The sequence below is a fragment of the Harpia harpyja genome, chromosome 2 (assembly GCF_026419915.1).
Source record: "Harpia harpyja isolate bHarHar1 chromosome 2, bHarHar1 primary haplotype, whole genome shotgun sequence".
Lineage (NCBI taxonomy): Eukaryota > Metazoa > Chordata > Aves > Accipitriformes > Accipitridae > Harpia > Harpia harpyja.
The window spans coordinates 29,626,668-29,641,829 of record NC_068941.1 but is presented as its reverse complement, the minus strand read 5'-3'; the positions used below and the strand labels follow the sequence as shown (position 1 = coordinate 29,641,829).

General features: G+C 62.5%; 4 protein-coding genes across 4 annotated transcripts; all 4 read left to right on the top strand.

Annotated features, from left to right (window-relative positions):
- The first annotated feature begins 2,316 nt into the window (after positions 1-2,316).
- LOC128135143 (basic proline-rich protein-like) lies at positions 2,317-3,873 on the top strand. Its single transcript, XM_052773749.1, has one exon. It carries the CDS (start codon positions 2,317-2,319, stop codon positions 3,871-3,873), a length of 1,557 nt encoding a protein of 518 aa, XP_052629709.1.
- A 232-nt stretch (positions 3,874-4,105) lies between these two features.
- Positions 4,106-5,940, top strand: LOC128135136 (sulfotransferase 1 family member D1-like). The gene is given in 9 exon segments (XM_052773735.1): positions 4,106-4,125; positions 4,483-4,619; positions 4,694-4,819; positions 4,928-5,025; positions 5,124-5,142; positions 5,145-5,249; positions 5,340-5,434; positions 5,524-5,704; positions 5,828-5,940. Coding segments are annotated over 9 exon segments (894 nt in total).
- Positions 5,941-8,415: 2,475 nt separating this feature from the next.
- On the top strand, positions 8,416-10,092 carry LOC128135377 (sulfotransferase 1B1-like). The gene is made up of 7 exons (XM_052774231.1): positions 8,416-8,563; positions 8,747-8,875; positions 8,997-9,094; positions 9,202-9,328; positions 9,413-9,507; positions 9,585-9,765; positions 9,840-10,092. The coding sequence occupies exons 1-7, from the start codon at positions 8,416-8,418 to the stop codon at positions 9,950-9,952; spliced, it is 891 nt and encodes a 296-aa protein (XP_052630191.1). The 3' UTR covers positions 9,953-10,092.
- An 86-nt stretch (positions 10,093-10,178) lies between these two features.
- On the top strand, positions 10,179-14,191 carry LOC128135373 (sulfotransferase 1B1-like). Its single transcript, XM_052774217.1, has 8 exons — positions 10,179-10,573; positions 11,057-11,205; positions 11,431-11,559; positions 11,661-11,758; positions 11,938-12,064; positions 12,152-12,246; positions 12,324-12,504; positions 12,579-14,191. Exons 1-8 carry the CDS (start codon positions 10,194-10,196, stop codon positions 12,689-12,691), a joined length of 1,272 nt encoding a protein of 423 aa, XP_052630177.1. The 5' UTR covers positions 10,179-10,193; the 3' UTR covers positions 12,692-14,191.
- The last annotated feature ends 971 nt before the right edge of the window (positions 14,192-15,162 follow it).

The window sequence follows — 15,162 nt, the reverse complement described above, 5'->3', positions numbered from 1 at the left end:
AGGGTAGGGAGGCTTTACAGAGAGATCTGGACAGGCTGGATCGATGGGCTGAGGCCAATCGTATGAAGTTCAACAAGGCCAAGTGCCGGGTCCTGCACTTCGGTCACGGCAGCCCCATGCAGCGCTACAGGCTTGGGGAAGAGTGGCTGGAAAGCTGCCCAGCAGAGAAAGACCTGGGGGTGCTGGTTGACAGCCGGCTGAATATGAGCCAGCAGTGTGCCCAGGTGGCCAAGAAGGCCAACAGCATCCTGGCCTGTATCAGAAACAGTGTGGCCAGCAGGAACAGGGAGGTGGTTGTTCCCCTGTACTCCGCACTGGTGAGGCCGCACCTCGAGTACTGTGTTCAGTTTTGGGCCCCTCACTGCAGGAAAGACATTGAGCTGCTAGAGCGTGTCCAGAGAAGGGCAACCAAGTTGGTGAGGGGCCTTGAGCACAAGTCTTATGAGGAGCATCTGAGGGATCTGGGGTTGTTCAGTCTAGAAAAGAGGAGGTTGAGGGGAGATCTTATCGCTCTCTACAACTACCTGAAAGGGGGTTGTAGTGAGGTGGGTGTTGGTCTCTTCTGTCAGGTGTCTGGAGATAGGACAAGAGGAAATGGCCTCAAGCTGAGGCAAGGGAGATTTAGGTTAGATATTAGGAAAAATTTTTTTACTGAGAGGGTTGTCAAACATTGGAATGGGCTGCCCAGGGAAGTGGTTGAGTCACCATCCCTGGAGATATTCAAAAAGCGAGTGGACAGGGTACTCCAGGGCATGGTTTAGGGGGCATGGTGAATGGTTGGACTTGATGATCTTGAAGGTCTTTTCCAACCGAAATGATTCTATGATTCTATGAGCTGCAGCCACAAACAAACTGGAGGATCCAGGAGCTGGAGCAGAAACAAAACAGGGGCAGAAGCAACCGACCTGAAGCTGCAACCGAGCTGGAGCTGTGAAGTCCTTGCAGAGTCTCTGGGTGGGCAGAGCTGGGCAGGGGCAGGCAGGGCTGTCCCCCGGCAGGAGTGGGGCCATGCAGAGAGCAGGCAGCAGCATTGTCTTCGGAGCAGGCAGCCTGGCTTTTTCCTGGGGGATCCACAGCCCGTGCAAGTCTTTCCAGCAGGGTGGCTCCCGGCGTGGCTGAGGCTCCTCCATCCATCTGTCCGTCCCAGCACAGGGAGAGATGTGGGACAGTCAGAGCTCCCTGTGGCACAGCACGGCCCAAAGAGCCCCTGGAGCTGCTGCCCCTGCAAACCCTGCTGCCTCCTGGGCATGGGCGGCTCTTCCTGGCCCCTTGGCAGTGGCTCCCTGGTGCCACGCACCTGCAACAGGAGGGGAAGGAGAAATGGGGATGGGACATCAGAAACCTCCCATTTCTCCCCAGGAGAGAGCCAGGATCTGGTTGAAAACCCACCCACCCCATGCAGAAGCAGCAGCGGCACAGACAGATGACCAGCAGCCCCGGGCTGGGGCTGACAATGCACCAGTGCCGGTGGGATCTGGGCCAGACCCAGACACTGCCTGCCAGCCCCAAGGGCCATGCACCAGCACCCACAGTGACCCACCAGCGCTGCCCCTCTGGCACTGGGACCCCTCCTTTCCCCCAAGGGCCCAGCAGGGAGCCCTGCCAGGGGATGGCACCTGCCCTCCCCGTCCCTTGGCCGCTCCGCCGGCAGGACGAGGGGCAAAGCCAAACTGCCCCGAGCACAAAACCACTCCCCGAGCTCTGGCCAGGACTGGCTCCTTTGTGCCCGCTTGGTCCCAGCACCCCGGTCCCAGGGCTGGGAACATGAGCCATGACCCCTGCCCGCCCCTCCATCCCCAGGGACCCTGCAGGTACCCATCCCCTCCTGTGGCACCGGAGACCCCCAGGTCCCGCTGGCAGAGCCAGTCCCTCCAAGCAGGTCCACTCAGCTGCTGCCTCAGGGCTCTCGCCTCACCCAGCACTGTCCTTCCCACCGGCATCTGTTCCCCACCCCGGCCCCGGCACTCGCTGCCGTGCTCCTCGCCCAGGCGCCGGGATGAGCCTTCCCCACGCTTCGGCCCAGCCACGCGGCCTAGCCTGTGCCGCCAATACCTCCCGAGGGACCGGCAGCACCGGGACGGCCGTAGCTCCCCGTGCCCGGCCAGGCCGGCTTCACCGTGTCACCGATGGGGCTGCAGGCGCCGGCGCGGATCCCTGGAGCGGCCTCTGCTCCCACCGCAGCACGTTTTGAGCGGAAAAAGGTGGTTTTTTCAGTAGAAGCAGGGCTTCGTGCAGGGCCCAGAGCTGCCCCAAGGCTCCACCGTGGCAGCGCCCGACACTGCCGGCTCCGGCCCTCGGGCATCGCCTGCGAGGGTGATGCCGGGCAGGGCTGAAGGGCTGAACCCCGGTGGAAACCAGTTCCCCCCCAAGCAGCAGCTCCCACACACACCGGTTCGAGCCCTCCCCGGCTCCGGCAGAGCCATCCCCAGGCCGGAGGGGTTTGTCCTGCCGGCAGCTGCTCCGGAAAAGAGCTGGGGAGAAGCAAGCAGCCGGGAGGAGGGAGCCCAGGGGCAGGAGGGGTCACCGGCCGCCCTGGGAGACCCCCAGCCCTGCCCGGGCCCCCTTCTCGCCCAGGGGACACGGCTGGGAGCCAGGACCGGGAGCCGCTGGCGCGATCGAGCTGGGGCCGATCCCGTGGTGGAAACGCGGAGCTGCCGGGGACCCCCCGCCCCAAAGGCCGAGCTGCAGCTGCTGCCCCCGAGAGGGGACCCCAGAGAGTCGGTGCCGAGAGCCGCCGGGAAAGTCACCGGGCCCCAGCCGGGCACCCGTGGGGGATCCCGCACCGGGGCGGGGGGGAGGAAAGCGAACCGCTCCCCCGCGGCTGCCAGCGCAGGCAGGGCAGGCAGGGCAGCCACGGCAGCTCCCGTAGCCCTGCGGCCGGGAAACCCGGCGGGCAGCAGCCAGCGCGGCGCCTGCCCCCGGTCACCCGTGGGTCCCGGCAAGAGCCCCCAGCCGAGAGCCGGGGGGTCCAGCCCCGGGAGGGGTCGGGGCAGCACCGCGCTGCCTGGGGGGAGAGGCAGCTGCCCGCAGGCAGGGCACGGACCCAAAATCCGGGCAGCGCCTAACGGGCAGCGGCCGGTGCCCCCGCTCCCGCAGCGGAGCCAGCGAGCGGGGGGAGAAGGGAGGAAACGGCCGCGGGTTGCCGCACTGTTCGCCGGTTTTGCCCCGGTTTCCCCCGCTTCCCTCGCCCGGCCCCGTCCGGGGACCCCGAGGCCGCCCGGGGCGGCCGGGAGACGGCTTCGCCGCCGGTTCCCGCCCGCCGGCCGCCGGCTGCGGCCGCCCCGCGCCGGCACCGTGAGAGCCGCGGCCGGAGCCGCCCCGGAGGAGCCCCGGGGAGACGGGACACCCGGGTACAGCGGCACCCTCGCCCCGGCTCGAAGCACGGGCGGGGAGACGCGGCGGCGGCACCGGGAGCAGCCGTGGCGAGGAAGCAGCCCCAGCACGATCCCCGGGCTCCCGGAGACGGGCCCCGAGGGTCCCGGGCCCGGCAGGCCCCCCGCTGGCCAGAGACCCGGGAGCCGGGACCCCGCTTCCCGCCGGCCCCGGCCCCGCTCCCGCCGCCGCTGCGCTTCCCCCGCGGTCCCGCGGCGGCGGCGCCCCCTGGCGGCCGGGGCGGGGGCGGGGGTGTTGAAGCCGCGGGGCGGCCGCGCACCTGCCCCGCACGGTGGCGCCCCCTGGCGGCCGCGGAGCGGCACCGCAGCCCCCCCCGTGCCGTCACCGGTGAGACCGTCATGGCGCCCGGGCGCGACCCGCCTGGCCGCTCTGCACCGCCCGTCCCGCCCTCACCCCACGGCGCCGTTGCACGCCCCGCCAGGCCACTCGCCCACGTGCCTGCCTATAATACGGCTGCGTCTGCCTCTCCTTCGCCAGTGACCAGCTGGGATGGGGGCCAGGGAGGCCCCACAGGCTCCCCGGGGGATGCCCACTCCAACACCACCTCACGCCTCGGCCGTTGGCCCTTTAAACCTGCTTCCCACCCTCCGTGCCCCTTGGCCCAGCCGGCTTTCGTTAACCATTACCGCTTGGGGAGGGATGGGAGGGCAGAGGTGCCGAGGCTCCTGGGGCCAGCCGCGCTGCCGACCAGTGCCCGCAGAACCCGGCAGGTATGGCCAACGGCGGAGGATGGTGGGGCCGTGGGTGGCAGAGCTGTCCCGGCGCTCCGAAACCCCACGGCAGCCATTAAAGGGGCTGAAGCAGGGGGAGAAGCGTGGCCGGGCGGGAGCAGAGGCGACACCGGGCTCCCTTCCTGGCCCCTCACGGCTGGCACCGAAAGTTTCACAGCGGTGTCCTGCCGGGGAATGGGGCATCGCCCCGCCGGCACCGGCAACACCTCTGCCGCACGCGATCCGGGGTGAACTTTGCCTGACGGGGCGCTGCCCTGGACGTGGTCCCGCCACAGAATCCAGCCGGTCCCGAGGTCGCGGCGGCTGCAGGCAGGGAGGACAGCTGACACCACGGACACCCGCCGTCGGCCACGGGGAGGGAAGACGTGGTCAGGGAGGAGCTGGGCAGCCTCCATGGCATCCCCCTCTACAAGTGCTTCGTCAAGGCCTGGCCACAGGTGGAGGCTTTCCAAGTCCGGCCAGCTGACCTGCTCATTGCCACCAACCCCAAATTGGGTGAGTGGCCCTGGGGAAAGGTGCAGGTGGGACAGGGTGACGCCAGCCCTCGCAACGCTTTCCCTGTACTGTAGGCATGACATGGCTGAGCAAGATCCTGGATGAGATATAGCACGACAGCGATGTGGAGAAGTGCCAATGGGATGCCATCGTCAACCGGGTGCCCTTCCTGGAAATGAAGGCCCCCAAGATGTCGAGCAGTGAGTCTCCCAGCCCGGCTGCCCCCCTTGGGTTGTGTGGGGAGGGGGCTGAGCTGGGGTGGGGGTGAGGGTCCTGGGGTTCACACTGCTAAGCCCCCTGTCCCACAGGCATCGAGATGCTGGAGAAAACCCTGTCCCCGCAGCTGGTGAAGACCCAACTCCTGGTCCAGCTCCTCCTGACCTCCTTCCAGGACAAGAACTGCAAGGTAACGCTGTGGGTCCCCCCCCGCCTCTCTCCCCATCCAGGTGGTAGGGAGGAGAGCATTGCTCTGCACCTCCCAACCACATCCTCAACTGTCCCCAGGTCATCTACGTGGCCCGCAACCCCAAGATGTCATCGTTTGCCACTACTACTTCTACCAGATGGCCAAGATGCACCCTGACCCCAGCACACTGGGTGAGTTCCTGGAGACCTTCATGGCTGGCAAAGGTGGGGGCTGAGCCCCAGGGTGCCCATCCTGAAACACCAGTGTTCCTCACCGCGCCACTTTTCGGCTAACCCCTTGACTGCATCCTGCAGTGGCCTACGGGTCCTCATATGAGCACGTGCAGGGCTGGTGGGAGAAGAAGCAGGAGGAGCAACTCCTCTACCTTTTCTATGAGGATGTGAAGAAGGTGAGGGTGGGATAGAGGGGAGGGTAGCCCAGTTGCCCCCCCCCCCCCCCCGGCTTTTTGCCAGCCTCCCCATGACAGCCACCCTGCAGGAGCCACAGCAGGAGGTGCAGAAGATCCTGCATTTCCTGGGCAAGGAGGTGGTGGAGGGGACGGTGGCAAGGATGCTCCACCACACCTCCTTGCAGGAGATGAGGAGGAACCCTGCTGCTGTCTATGAGACCATGCCCACTACCCTGATGGACCACAGCCTCTCCCCCTTCCTCTGGAAAGGTGGGGTTGGCCAGCAGCGGAGGCCTTCGGACAGGTGTCCCTGGGCTGTAGTGCAGTCCCTATTCACGGCTGCAAGTATTTTGGGGGTATCAGGATTTGCCCCACTCGTTTTCTTGCCCCCAGGGATCACTGGGGACTGGAAGAACCACTTCACCGTGGCCCAAAAAAAGCATTTCGACCAGCACTACCAGGAGCACATGGCAGGCTCCAACCTCGACTTCCAGATGGAGGCGTGAGGGGCTCATCCCCCTTCCTGGGGGGGCTCTGCTTCTCCCTGCTCCCCTGGTGGGGAGGGTGGGTCTGGACAGAGCATCCTCGTGCCAATTCGCTTTTTCCCCTGTGATAAATTGGGATAAGTGGAGGGCAAGCCATTGCCTGTGGGGAAAGGTGAGGGGGCTGAACCCCCCAAATCCGGGACAGTGGCTGGGGACACCCCCATGCTCAGTGGGTGGGAGGGTGGGTGTGCATGGTAAATTTTTAGCTGGTGGTCAGGCATCACCAAGGGCGGGCATCTTACCAAAGACCACTGCTGGCCCCCCCAACGCCATGGGCCACACCAGCTCCATCCTACCAAGGCATCTGGAGGGAGCAAAGATCAGTGAAGAGTGGAAAAACCCCAAAGCGCTGGTGAACCCGCTGCCCTCGCAGCTTTTGTGTATGCAGGAGCTTTCATGCTTCTGGGTTGTGACAAGTTTCTTGACAGAGTGGGCGGTGGCGGGGCTCGCCCCAGGCTCCCTGGCCCCGCCGGAGCACGTCAGCCCATGGTTTGCAGAGCAAAGCCAAAGGGAAACACCTCCCCACCGGTGTATTGGCATCAACATCACCGCTCTTGCCAAATGGGGAACCCACCCTGCAATCTCCAACCCGGCTGTGCCCAGCCCTTTCTCAGACATGGCTGGAGCAAACCAGTCCCCGTCCTACTGGGGGCAAGGGTTTGCTTTAGAGCCCCAAATTCCCCAGTTATGCCCCGTTTCCAGCCTGTTCTTGAATTTTCAAGATTGCAGCTTTTTGGCAAGGCAGTCTTGTAAGCTTGTTTCATCCCCAAATAGATCCCCCAGATCTGACTCCTAAAGAGCAGCAGTGCTGTAAGGGAAGCTCTCCCACAGGAATAAATCCTTTCCATGCATCTATTTAAATGCCGATGGAGATCTCTGTGCTTCCCCAGCTCCTGGCTTTGCCTGCAGGGTTTGCACACACTGCCAGTTTTGCTAGCATATGGACAGCTGGATGGGCAGGGAGGGCATGTCCCTGCCAGCAAAACACCCAAGCGCCTGACACGGCGTGTCCCGCCTCAGCGGGAACTTGGCCCTGGGGACAAATCAGGGATGTTTTTCTCAAGGTTGCAAACAGGCGAGCTGCCGCTGCCCGGCTGCCATCTCTCCTGCCCTCCCGGCTCGCGCTCGCCCGTGGAAAGTAGGTAAGGAGGAGCATTTCACCACCACCGGGGCCTTTAAACCCCTTTCCCAGAAGCATGATATTGGCTGCACTGGTGCTGTGCAACCCTGCAGACTTTGGACCCATATTTGAGTGCCTGGGGAGGGTGTGGGGGTAACCAAAGCCTGACTCCTACATCCCACTAGCGAGCCCTGCACCAGTGTGAGTAGCTGGGGACGTCCACGGGGGTGACCCCTGGGTAGGGACAGGGTGATGTTCAAACCCCCTGGGTTGTGGATTGGGATTTCCTCCCTGCTTTTGCCACTGCGGGTGGAGGGGGAAGCTGTGATTCCTGCCCCCCCCCCCCAATCTGTGTGTTTACCAGGGGGTGCTGAGCACAGCACAGCTCATCACAGGTGTCTGGGGACCGTTCCCAGAGGGGCTGCGTCCCCATCCCCACTTGCCCCTTCCCTGCACTCCTCGCTCCACAGCGCCGGGACTGTGTTGCGCCAGGTCCCTTCCCTAATGATGTCCACCGGCCTCCGGCAGCCCCAGGCACCTCCCTGCGCCTCCATCTTCTACACAGGGAAGGGAAAATAACAAATCCCTCCCAGGCTGTGGGCAAAGCTTTGCCTCCTCCCTGCCAGAGAGCCCCATGAAAAGGCAGGTAAGGGGGAGACCCTGGCCGTGGTCAGGGGGCTCAGCCCGTTTTGGGGTGCCCTGGCCTCACAAGCAGAGCACCTGCGTGGGGGGTGCAGGGGGGCTCGGTGTCCTCGCAAGCCGCTGGGAGACAGAGGTGAGCCACAAAGCCTCTCTACAAAAATTATGGCTTGGGGATTTCACAGCCGGCATCTCCAGTGTTTCTGTCCTGGCCAGCAGGTGGAAAGGTATCCTGGGGCGAGTCCTGCAAGCCCTGGTCCTTGTTCCCATCTCCTTCAAACGCTCATGTATCTCCCCCAAGCAGGGCTTCCCTCTGCCGCCGTGCAACAGCCGGGGGGCCGGCAGAAAGCAGCCTGAAACCCCAGCCAGCAAAGCCCCTGTGAGCTTTTACACTCCAGGAACAGTGCTGCCAGCTTGGTACAGGCAGCTGCCTACTACCTGTGCTGACCTGAGCCCACCAGGGCCAGCCGTGCCCCTCCAAGATCCCTGCAGCCCCCGAAATCCCCACAGAGGCAGGTGCCATCTCCTGGGATGCCAGCAAGCAGGGCAACAGTTTCCTTCCCATGGCTGGGATGACTGTGCGCAGTAGGGATTTTGCGGACCCCAGGGAATGAGGTGTCCCCGTGGTGCTCCCCGCTGCCAGCCAGCCCCCTCCCTGCATCCCTGTCCCCGGCAGGATGGCCAATCCGGACACCTACCTGCGGCAGCCCTGGCACACGGTGCACGGCATTCCCATGGTCAGTGCCTTTGCCCATGACTGGGAGCGGATTGACACCTTCCAGAGCCGTCCCGACGACATCATGGTGGTCACCTTCCCCAAATCTGGTGAGTGTCCCTAGGCACCGGAGAGGGGCTGCGCTCGGGGAGGGAGGCAACAGCTTGCAGCCCCCCGGGCTGGGACCTGGGGGAATGCCGAAAGGCAACGCTGGCGGATGGTGCCCCTCTGGTGCCTGAGACGGGGCTTTGGTGGGAATGGCACCAGCCAGACGCCCGACCTCTCCTCACCAGGCACCACCTGGGTCAGCGAGATCGTGGACATGATCCTGAAAGGTGGTGACCCTGAAAAATGCAAGCGGGATGCCATCGTCAACCGGGTGCCCATGCTGGAGTTCGCTGCCCCCGGGAAGATGCCGGCAGGTAGCAGGGTGGCAGGGGGTGGCGGGAGGCAGCGGGTGCTGCATGGGGGGCAGGCTTGGTTTGGGGGGGGCGGCCACCCTGTCGGCAGTGTGAGCGCTCCTGGGGGAAGTCTCCTTTGCAGGCACGGAGCAGCTGGAGGCCATGGTGTCTCCTCGCATCATCAAGACCCACCTCCCAGCTCACATCTTGCCTAAATCCTTCTGGGAAAACCGCTGCAAGGTAACAGGCTGGAGAGGACACACCTGGAGGGACCCAGCAGAGATAAGGGGGGGGACCTGCCCTGCCAGGACCGTGCAAGTCCCCACATGTCACCAAGCTCTCCACAGATGATCTACGTGGGGCGCAACGCCAAGGACGTGGCCGTCTCCTTCTACCACTTTGACCTGATGAACAAGTTACAGCCGCACCCTGGGACGTGGGCCCAGTACCTGGAGCAGTTCATGGCTGGCAGAGGTGGGACAGGGCACCTGTGAGTGCATGTGGGGACCCTGCAGGGTGCTGTCACCCACTGACACTCTGGCTGCTCACCCCACGCAGTGGCATATGGCTCCTGGTACGACCACGTCAAGGACTACTGGGAACGGAGGAAGGATCACCCCATCCTCTACCTCTTCTATGAGGACTTGAAGGAGGTGAGGCACCAGGGTGGATGGTGGTGTGGGGTCTGGGGGGGCAGCAGGAGGGGTGAGCGTCGGCCTGTGTCCCACAGGACCTCCGCCGGGAGATTGCCAAGGTGGCCCAGTTCCTGGGGCGGGAGCTGCCAGAGGCGGCGCTGGACACCATGACCCAACACACCTCCTTCGAGGCCATGCGGGACAACCCCACCACCAACTACAGCATGGTGCCCTCCCACCTCATGGACCAGGGCGTCTCCCCCTTCATGCGCAAAGGTGAGCGGCCCCGGGGGGCTCCCGGCACATCGTCCCCCCTGGCCTCCGCTGAGCACCGTCTCGCCCGGCCCCAGGCACCGTTGGAGACTGGAAGAACCATTTCACCGTGGCCCAGAGTGAGCGCTTCGACCAGGACTACGTGCAGAAGATGTCGGGCACCGACCTGTGCTTCCGCACCCAGATCTGAGGAAGCATCGCTGGACGCCCCCCAAATCCAACCCATGCCGATGGCACCGCCACCACGCTGGGGGCTCCTTCTCCTCTCCTGGGACTGCTGGAGAGAAATAAAATGTCCTCTCTGATATCCCCCCCACGGGATGCTCACTGCCCTGTGCCTGTGCTGACCCCAACCCAGCCGTCCCCCAGGGCTGCTGGCTTCTCCTCAGGTTGGGGACAAGCCCGTGCCACCCCATGTCCCCTTGGCTGCCATGGTGGGGGGATTGCTGCCAGATCTTGCAGGATTGCAGAGGATTCTGGCAAAAGTGTGTGCAGGGAAGGTGCCGGGTGGGCATGGGCAGCAAGAGGCAGCCTCCCCATCCCCACATGGGGGGGACACGGGCTGGGACCTGTGGGTGGGCAGTGGGGTTGGTGGGTCCGGAGATGTCCGCCGCAGCCCCACAGGGAGATCAGCGGCCACTGGCTTCTCCCCGCGCTCGCTCCTCCCTCCCGGCAGCCGCAGCGCTGGCAAACATTGCTGCCTTCACCGGCCCTGCCTCTTCCCTTCTCCTGCCTGTAAAAATCACTGTGGGGCCCCGTGTTTCCCTGTCCTCTGCCGTCACCCTCCCGGCACAGAGCGGCACGGCGTTAGGTGAGCTGGGTGCCCTGCGGGTGCCGTGTGGGCGCCCTGCCCACACTCAGCTGCTTGGAGCCATGTGCTGTGGGGTCCAGGGCAGTGGGTTTGGGGTACTTTGTGGTGCAACCAGCACCCCTAAACCTTTCCCTGGGCTGGGGGCTGCTGCAATAACCCAGGGGACCCGGTTCCCTGCTCCCCTGGGGTGCTGAGGCAGGGGGAGAAGCGCCTGGCCTGGATATGCTGGCACCCCACGGGCGCCCCCCAGCCCTCACTGAGGCACGGGGTGGGCTCCTGCACCCCTAGATGGGACCCCCATTCCCAATGCGGGTGCAGCAGCAGGGCTGCGGTGACCTCCGGTCCCTGCACAGGCAGTGTCACTGCCGCTCCCCGGGCAGGTACAGTGCCAGGTGCCTGCGCTGCCCTGGCCAGCGGCCACCGTGGGAGGGCGAGGGGCTCCCCCTCACCAGCCAGCCCCCCACTTTCCCCCCTCCCCGGCAGGATGGCCAATCCAGACACCTACCTGCGGCAGCCCTGGCGCACGGTGCATGGTATTCCCATGGTCAACGCCTTTGCCTATGACTGGGAGCGGATTGACAACTTCCAGAGCCGCCCCGAGGACATCGTGGTGGTCACCTTCCCCAAATCTGGTGAGTGTCCCCACGGCCACCAGATGTGGTGGTGCTGGGTGGGCGAGCGTGTTGTACGGCTGGGACCTGCTGCCTGGGGGGTTGCAGGACATTCGGGGCTGTCAGGACAAAGCCATGTGGGATTTCCCTTCGCCCCCATGCTGCCCGGTTGGGGTCCGGGGGGTTGTCGGTGCTGAGCCCCCCAACACCGCCCTGTCCGTCCCCTTGGTGGGTTGCTTTCCCCAGGCACCACCTGGGTCAGCGAGATCGTGGACATGATCCTGCAAGGCGGCGACCCCAAGAAATGCAAGCGGGACATTATCACCAAGAGGGTGCCCATGCTGGAGTACTCTGCCTCCGGGGAGATGCCAGCAGGTAGCGGGGTGTGGGGGCTTGGCCACGGGCACCCCACTGGGGGCTGAGCCAAGGGCGACTCCGCCGAGGGCCCGCTGGGGATGTGCTTTGGGGTCCCCCAGGGACGGACCTGCTGGCCACCATGCCCTCACCCCGTGTGGTGAAGACCCACCTGCCCACACATATCCTGCCCAAATCCTTCTGGGAAAACCGCTGCAAGGTAACCCCCAGCGCTGGTCTCTTCCTCAGGGGGTATTGCAGTCCCCCTGTTCCCCTGGGGCAGGATCCCCCACTGCTTCCTCCAGCATCCTAAATGGTGTTGGGAGCCCTAGGGGCTGGAGCATCCCCCCCTGTTGGGGGTCTTGGGGCTGCCCCTCGTACCCCACAGCCTCTCTGCAGATGGTCTACGTGGGGCGCAATGCCAAGGATGTGGCTGTCTCCTTCTACCACTTTGACCTGATGAACAAGTTACAGCCGCACCCCGGGACATGGGCCCAGTACCTGGAGCAGTTCATGGCTGGCAGAGGTGGGACAGGGCACCCCTGTGGGGGGTCACCCCATATGCCTCCTCCAGCCCCCCCCCGACACCCCTCTGGCTGCTTGCCCCACGCAGTGGCATATGGCTCCTGGTACGACCACGTCAAGGACTACTGGGAACGGAGGAAGGATCACCCCATCCTCTACCTCTTCTATGAGGACTTGAAGGAGGTGAGGCACCAGGGTGGATGGTGGTGTGGGGTCTGGGGGGGCAGCAGGAGGGGTGAGCGTCGGCCTGTGTCCCACAGGACCTCCGCCGGGAGATTGCCAAGGTGGCCCAGTTCCTGGGGCGGGAGCTGCCAGAGGCGGCGCTGGACACCATGACCCAACACACCTCCTTCGAGGCCATGCGGGACAACCCCACCACCAACTACAGCATGGTGCCCTCCCACCTCATGGACCAGGGCATCTCCCCCTTCATGCGCAAAGGTGAGCGGCCCCGGGGGGCTCCCGGCACATCGTCCCCCCTGGCCTCCGCTGAGCACCGTCTCGCCCGGCCCCAGGCACCGTTGGAGACTGGAAGAACCATTTCACCGTGGCCCAGAGTGAGCGCTTCGACCAGGACTACGTGCAGAAGATGTCGGGCACCGACCTGTGCTTCCGCACCCAGATCTGAGGAAGCATCGCTGGATGCCCCCCAACCCATCCCCCCCCAGTCCTGCTCCCCCGCAGCACCTCCAGCACCACCCCAGCCTGCCTGTGTCTCACCGGCCTCCCTGCACCAGAGGGACTGTTGCAAAAATAAAGAGCTTTATTTCTGCATCTTTCCCCCAAATTTGCAGCCGTGTGGAAGTTGCTGCATTGCTACAATGTGCTGCGAAGCCTCATCCCACCTCGCATCGCCCCAGCCCCACGTTGCCCAGCCAGGACATGCGTGGGAGATACACCTGTGCACCTTTTTTTGGAGGAATAAAAAAGGCAGTATGCGGTACAGAGGCGTTTCCAGCACGCGATGAATAAATGTTGTTGGCAGCTTCCACATGTGCATCTCTACCATGGCCAGGGCTCACATAGGGTCCCACACCCACTGCCTCCTACCTCAGAACCCCCCGTGCTGATGTCACACTTTGGGGGGGGACTGGACAGGACAGGACACGGTGATGGCCATGCCCCCTCCTTGCTGCTGGGGCCATGTGGAAGAGATGAGGTGAATGGGATGGGGATAAAACCAGCCCCAGGGTGGCCGGGGGATGGAGGCAGCCTGGGAAGCTTTGCACCAATCCTTCCACCCAGGAGCAACAAAGCTAGAGGCAAAAGAAGGATTTTGCCTGTCGCTTTTGTGCTGTTCAGCTCCCAGGGACCTGGAAGCTGTTATGCTGTGCCAGTCTCCCCACAACCACATCACCCAGCAGGTATGGTGGGTCCCCGGGGGTCAGGGGAAAGGGTCCTCTCGGCTAGTCCCCCTCCCACCGTGGCCAGAAAAAACACAGCTAAAGGGCACGCTGCAGCATATGATGCAGCTAGGGAGCTGGAACAGCATTGCTAAAAGCTGGTGCTTTTAAAATCATTGGGTTTATGTTGCAATCATTTTAGGAAGAGGAAACCAAGTCGGACGGTTGTGGGGTCCCCGTTCCTCAGATGCCATCCTCTCCTGGCCACGTTCATCGTCTTCTTTTCGGTTTGGTACACGTGCAAGAAAAACTTGCCTGCAACCTGGAGGAAATATTCATTGCTCGTAGGCACGGAGCATCTCTGAAGATGCGATTTCTTTCCCAGGAGTGGGTGAACAAGGCCAAGAGGTTAAAAAAAATGATTGGGGACCTGGGGGACAGGCAAGGTTGACAGGGATGCAGCCAGGCACATCCCAGCACTGAAACAGGGGCTATCTGATGTGAAACGGCTCCGCTGTTCTCCAGGGATGAGACTGACAGTCAAGTGGGACCTGCAATACAGACAGCAAAACTGAGTTACATCCCATCATTCAGCAAAATCCTTGGAGTCTGGCCATCAGGCACCACAAACCCAACAAAGGTGGGGGTGGTGGGCGTTGCAGCAGAGATAGTTCTTACCTACTTGGATATGTGGGGACAAAACAAGGAGAAAAAGAGAAGATACAAAACCGTGATCCGTCATTGGAAGAAATGTTATTTTAAGTCATAATAAAATAATTGCACATGGTTTCTAGTTCTCTCTCAGATGCTGGGAGCTTCTTTGTGTTGTATGATGCAGTTTGTGTATTGCTTGGTTGTTGTGGTTTGTTACAGAATGACGCAGCAGGCTCTGAACCTCAGCTGTCCCCACTTACCTTGCAGTCTCAGTACAAACCAAACTGAGCCAGAGATGCCAGAAGAGGAGATGGTAAAAATAATCCAGGTAATTACAGGAGCAGAGATACCTGAACTGGCGAGCGGTGGCTTCAGCCACTTCTGTCATACAGACAAGATGCCATGTAGGAAAGGAGCTCGTGAGCCAGATGTGGTTCCTTGTGTCTGGTCACTCTGTAGTTTTGTCTTCTACAAATCTGCCTTCGAAACCCTGACTTGTGACATCCACCACAACCCCTGGTACGTTGTAACTCCCCTGGGAATTCACTTTTCCCCCACAGCTTGTGGTTTTTTTGAGGTCCCTTACTTCATGCACTGAAATACTACCAGCAATTCATCCACATTGACCTTCCCGATCCTTCAGGACTCTATAGGCTTTCTTCACAACACAGCCTCCCTCAGCTTTGCAATTTGTTTCCATTTTTGTGGAAGCACACAGATTTGGTTTTTGTTTCCCCAAAGCATCTCTGGTCTGTTAGATGACTCTCCTTTCCTCTTCATAATTCAGATAGCAGCTCCTGTGAAATGTATAGGGGCATCAAACACGCTTCTGGAAGTGCTTTCATTCACTACTCTTAATGAGAACCTTTTTTTTTATTTATGTCTTTTGTCCCCTGGGTTCAAAGTGCAATCCTAACAGCAGCTGCCCTTCCTGCTGTAGATATGGTCCTTGTTAGCAGCTGAAGAGGTGCAACATAGCCAGTTAGGGGAGGCTAAATTGCTGTGCCCCAGAAGTTTTGTGTGGACCCAAACTGCTAAGACCCCGGGAAAGAAACAAGTATTTGGTTATGAGGCCAGAGGAGTGATTGCAGAATTAACTTTG